The 3,999-nt window shown below is 58.0% G+C and overlaps 1 protein-coding gene across 1 annotated transcript in view; it reads right to left on the bottom strand.

Annotated features, from left to right (window-relative positions):
- The window catches only part of LOC127751046 (glutamate receptor ionotropic, kainate 4-like), a 12,497-nt gene extending 8,845 nt beyond the window's left edge, over positions 1 to 3,652 (bottom strand). The window contains exons 1-8 of the mRNA XM_052273973.1: positions 3,451 to 3,652; positions 2,950 to 3,087; positions 2,441 to 2,556; positions 2,181 to 2,354; positions 1,828 to 2,039; positions 1,504 to 1,712; positions 1,286 to 1,420; positions 1,052 to 1,200 (exon numbers count right to left, since the gene is read on the bottom strand). Coding sequence (XP_052129933.1) covers positions 1,052 to 1,200; positions 1,286 to 1,420; positions 1,504 to 1,712; positions 1,828 to 2,039; positions 2,181 to 2,354; positions 2,441 to 2,556; positions 2,950 to 3,087; positions 3,451 to 3,603 — 1,286 coding nt within the window. The 5' untranslated portion in view covers positions 3,604 to 3,652. The remainder of the gene's footprint in view (positions 1 to 1,051; positions 1,201 to 1,285; positions 1,421 to 1,503; positions 1,713 to 1,827; positions 2,040 to 2,180; positions 2,355 to 2,440; positions 2,557 to 2,949; positions 3,088 to 3,450) is intronic.
- Positions 3,653 to 3,999: the final 347 nt, after the last annotated feature.

Here is a 3,999-nt window from a genome sequence, read left to right on the forward strand (position 1 = left end):
TGCCTAACGGGAGACAAAAAGCGACAAAGAAAAAATTTGCCCCGCCCGGGAGCTGATCTTAGGGCCGACAATTTTGGTTCGGATGAAGCTGCATGCGGTCATGTCGACTCTAGCTACTACTGTTTAGCTACAAAAGGGGCGTGTGGCTAGTGGCGTCGGACATCGTATGTTGCCCCAATTGTGACCACATTTTTGTGTCCATAAACAGGGACGTGTCTACTACCACTTGTCGCCGCGACACGAGTGGTCGCTTGGACGGACGCCTGCGAGGTAGGCCACGGCTTCTATCTAAGGTGTCTGTCGTGACGAGGACTTTGGGTTTAGGCTCCTTTTGACTCCAGGCCCACAAATCCTTTCTAAACCTAAGAAGTGACGCCGTGTCAACCTAGGCGTGGGTTGATGATTGTCGCTGAAAACGCCTGGAGGGTAGGCAATTATTTCCTGAATCGGGCCCCCGCCGCCCCCGGCCCCCTGTCCCTCCGAGCGCTTGGACGAGGCGAGAGCTTCGGAGACCCATTGACATCTTTCGCTTTCGCTTTAGTTCTTAGCGCAGTTTACTTCTGGTTGATATTCTAGCATTGGCGGAAGTAATGAATTCGTATAGAGACGGTTCAGTTTGAGCTGACTCGGGCACTGTCGGCTGTAGCTACAATCGTGTAGCTACAGACAGGGGCGTGCCTTCTACAACTAACCTTCCGAGTAGGCAACCCGCCTCCGCGCGTGCATGGCGGCGCTTGGCGGAGCATGGCGGTATAGCAAACATGGTCAGTGGGTCTCACTAGCACATGTGAGGGGTAGGTAAGGGGTCATCCAGGAAGTACGCCCGTCAACTGCCGAGTTTCGCAACTGCGAACGCTCCTAGCGCCTGTTAGATAGGCAACATCTTGTCTGCAGTGCATGCGTGTACTGCGGGGTTGCCTACCCCGAATCTCTCAGGCGACCCGCTCCCGTAATTCGCCGAATGAATCAGAAGAAAACGGACATGCTTTCTGGACGATCCCTTCGGGAAATAACAAATCACCCCCATTTCAAGTAAAGGGTAGAGGCGTACAATCTGGAGAACGCCTCTCGGTAAGGAGACTTCTCGACGGTGACGATGATCTGGGCCTCGCTGGGGAACAGCTCCATCTCGAACAGGTCGCACTTCTCGCTCTGGGTAAACTTCTCCTGGATCTCGTGGTACGCCTCGTTAAGTTCGGCCTAGAGGGCGGGTGGTAAAGCTCATCCGTTAATACACATTCGAAGTACCGTCGTTTCGGGCGACACCCAACTCGCTAAGGCAGACCTGGTACCCGTAGCCCCGGCCACGCACGAGCTCGATGCCCTCCCAAACCGGCAGGAAGGCGGGCCGCTCGTGGCTCTTGATCTTCTTCACGAAGATGTCCCCGACGACTCCGCGAGGGATCTTGGACGTCTCCCCCTGCGGGTCAAACAAGCAAGCGCACGCCTGCTGTAGTACACAAGATGATCCAGGGGAAAGGCAGCTCGTACATCATTCCTTACTCTGAACCAGGCGTGAATGAAGGCCACGTCCATGCCGCCGATCTTGAGGGGGGAGGCGAGCAGCTCTCGGGGCGAGCTCAGCGGCCGGGCCGGCGCCTGCAGCAGCGCAACGATGAACGCCGAGAAGGACGTGAAGAGGAAGAAGCTCAGGAGGAGCACGAACACCATCACGGTACGGCCAGACACCGTCTCGGGGGTCCTATCCGCGCCTAGAGCGGGCCTTCCCTTTAGCGCGACGAGCCTCGGCTCCCCGGGCGGTAGGCAGCCCCCCTGGCCCGCGGGCTCGGCGGGCTGGCCTGACCCTGCGCGCGCGCATGGACTCACCCTGCTGGCACAGGGCCCCGATCACGGACGTGAGGCACTCGTCCCAGCCGAGGGTGATGCGCGTCATCCAGGACCGCGTCGAGGCGACGAGCTGCACCACGCACACCATCGACACGGCGAAGGTGGCCAGCCACACGCCCCGGGAGAAGGGGCGCAGGTAGAGGTCGGCCGCCGAGTGGGACGAGCCAGACATCCGGTAAATGACGCCCGTCCTGGACCAGTCGGTTCAAAAACAACTTTTAGCTTTTACCGCTTTTACCGACACGGGTGACATGAACGCGGTTTAGCCTGCGGGCGAGCGAACAGATAGGTGGCTGCCGGCTGGGTCACCCAACTAAACCTCGCCCGCTTACCTCAGGGGGAAGGTCTCCGCCACCGAGTCCAGGACGTACAGCCGCTCGTCGGTGACGTACACGGCGGTGGAGAGCAGGTCGCACTCAAAGCGTTGCAGCTCGCCCATCAGCCCGTCGAACATGCCGTTGGCGTCCCTGTTGTAGCCGTAGTCCCACCGCTGGAACACGAGCATGCTACAGCACGAGAGAGAAATCATCATTACTATACCGAAAAAAAAGAGAAATAGAAACAATAATTGCAGAATCTTTGCTATACTTACTGGGCGTTCGCTTGTTCGGCCATGACCCTCACGACGGGGAAGTTTGTCTTCGGACGATAGTCCCGCTTCCGTTCCCGGAGATCATCGATGAAGGTGTAAAGTTCGGGGAAGTTTATCTGCCGGTCAGAGAACGATTCACGCTTCGTGCAGAGCAGGAGGAATTCTGCTGGGCGGCTCACAAGCGGTTAAGATTAAGAACTTGTTCACCGACGTTGCGTGAGCGGCAACGAGCCTTGTCGCAGCGGGGGAGGGGGGGGGGAGCTAAAACTCTAGTTCCCCCTCCTCCACCCCCACCCCACCCCCACTCACATTTTTACGAATTATGTCTACCGTTCCGTATCAAGATACACACCCTACCCCTACAACCCGGAACCGCCGGTCTGGTACTTCCCCCACTCTCGGAGCACACATTAGCAGTCCGCCACCTACCGCCCCCCGATTCAGCTCTGCTCTCGGCTGCTTTTTCTAATTGACTTATACTGTCTTGAATAGCACCCGACGATTCTCACAATGATAGGCGAGCGCAGCGTGGCGTTCTGCAGGTCTCCGCGCCGCCCCTGGACTGCCTTCTCCTCCTCCAGAGAGAGGGCCCACCTCCACTCCGCACCGCCCGCGGCGTTGGCGCACCCCACGGCAGCAAGGTACGCCTGTTGGAATCGAATACAAGTTGAATCAATTGCAAGAGAAAGCGGGTTAGCGAGAGAGGATGTCCAAGGTGTCCCATGTTTCACGGGAACTGGAGACACGCCGGTGTTTACAGGGGTGCCTACACTCGAAGGTGCCATTGGCCTATCACACCATACGGGCGGAGTGGGAGGCAAAGAGGCAAAATTGAAGTCTGTCTGTCTGGCTTCACCATCACCAACGTCCTCTCTGCTTCGTACCGGGTGCTTCGGAGCACACGTCCACGTCCGTGCGGGTTTGCCTACTCAAAAAGGCCACGGCGCCTTGAGGGCAGTGGGCGAAACCCGTTCGCGACACTTGGTTCACCAGAGCGGGAGGTTTCTCACTTGGATTTCGCGGGCCAGGCTAGACCGGAACATGACGAAGCCCTGAAGTTGACTGGGGCAGGCGTCGTTGCTGTCCGTTGACGAGTCGTTGGCCGCCGTGCCGCTCCCTCGCGCACCCCGCGCCTGCACCCAGAGCACGTCGCTGTCGCTCATCACCACCAGCCCGTCTAGCGCCCGCAGGGCGGCAGGCGACACCAGCGACACCTGCATCGGGAGATGTAAAGTGAGTCTGGGGAAAGAATACTTCTGTAATTTGCTGTTACGCGTGGTGGGGATACGTAGCAGTACGAATATGTTTCGAATATCGATATGGTCTCCGAACCAGCCACCAGGTTTGTGCGGAGAACCAATAGTGATGGTCCCCGGGAGTAGGCTTTCCCCGGTCTGGTTCCCCACGTAGTTCCGTAACCCGCCACTAGGGCGCGGTAGTGATCAGGTAGGCGGTCAGCTGTTATCTGTTACTTGTCTCTGAGCATCCGAGCAATAAACATCTACCTGCCAAACTCGTGTGTTACTCCGTACACCTCGCACATGGTGGCAGCGGGTTTT

This window comes from Frankliniella occidentalis, unplaced genomic scaffold, assembly GCF_000697945.3.
Source record: "Frankliniella occidentalis isolate FOCC.00 unplaced genomic scaffold, Focc_3.1 Scaffold321, whole genome shotgun sequence".
NCBI lineage: Eukaryota > Metazoa > Arthropoda > Insecta > Thysanoptera > Thripidae > Frankliniella > Frankliniella occidentalis.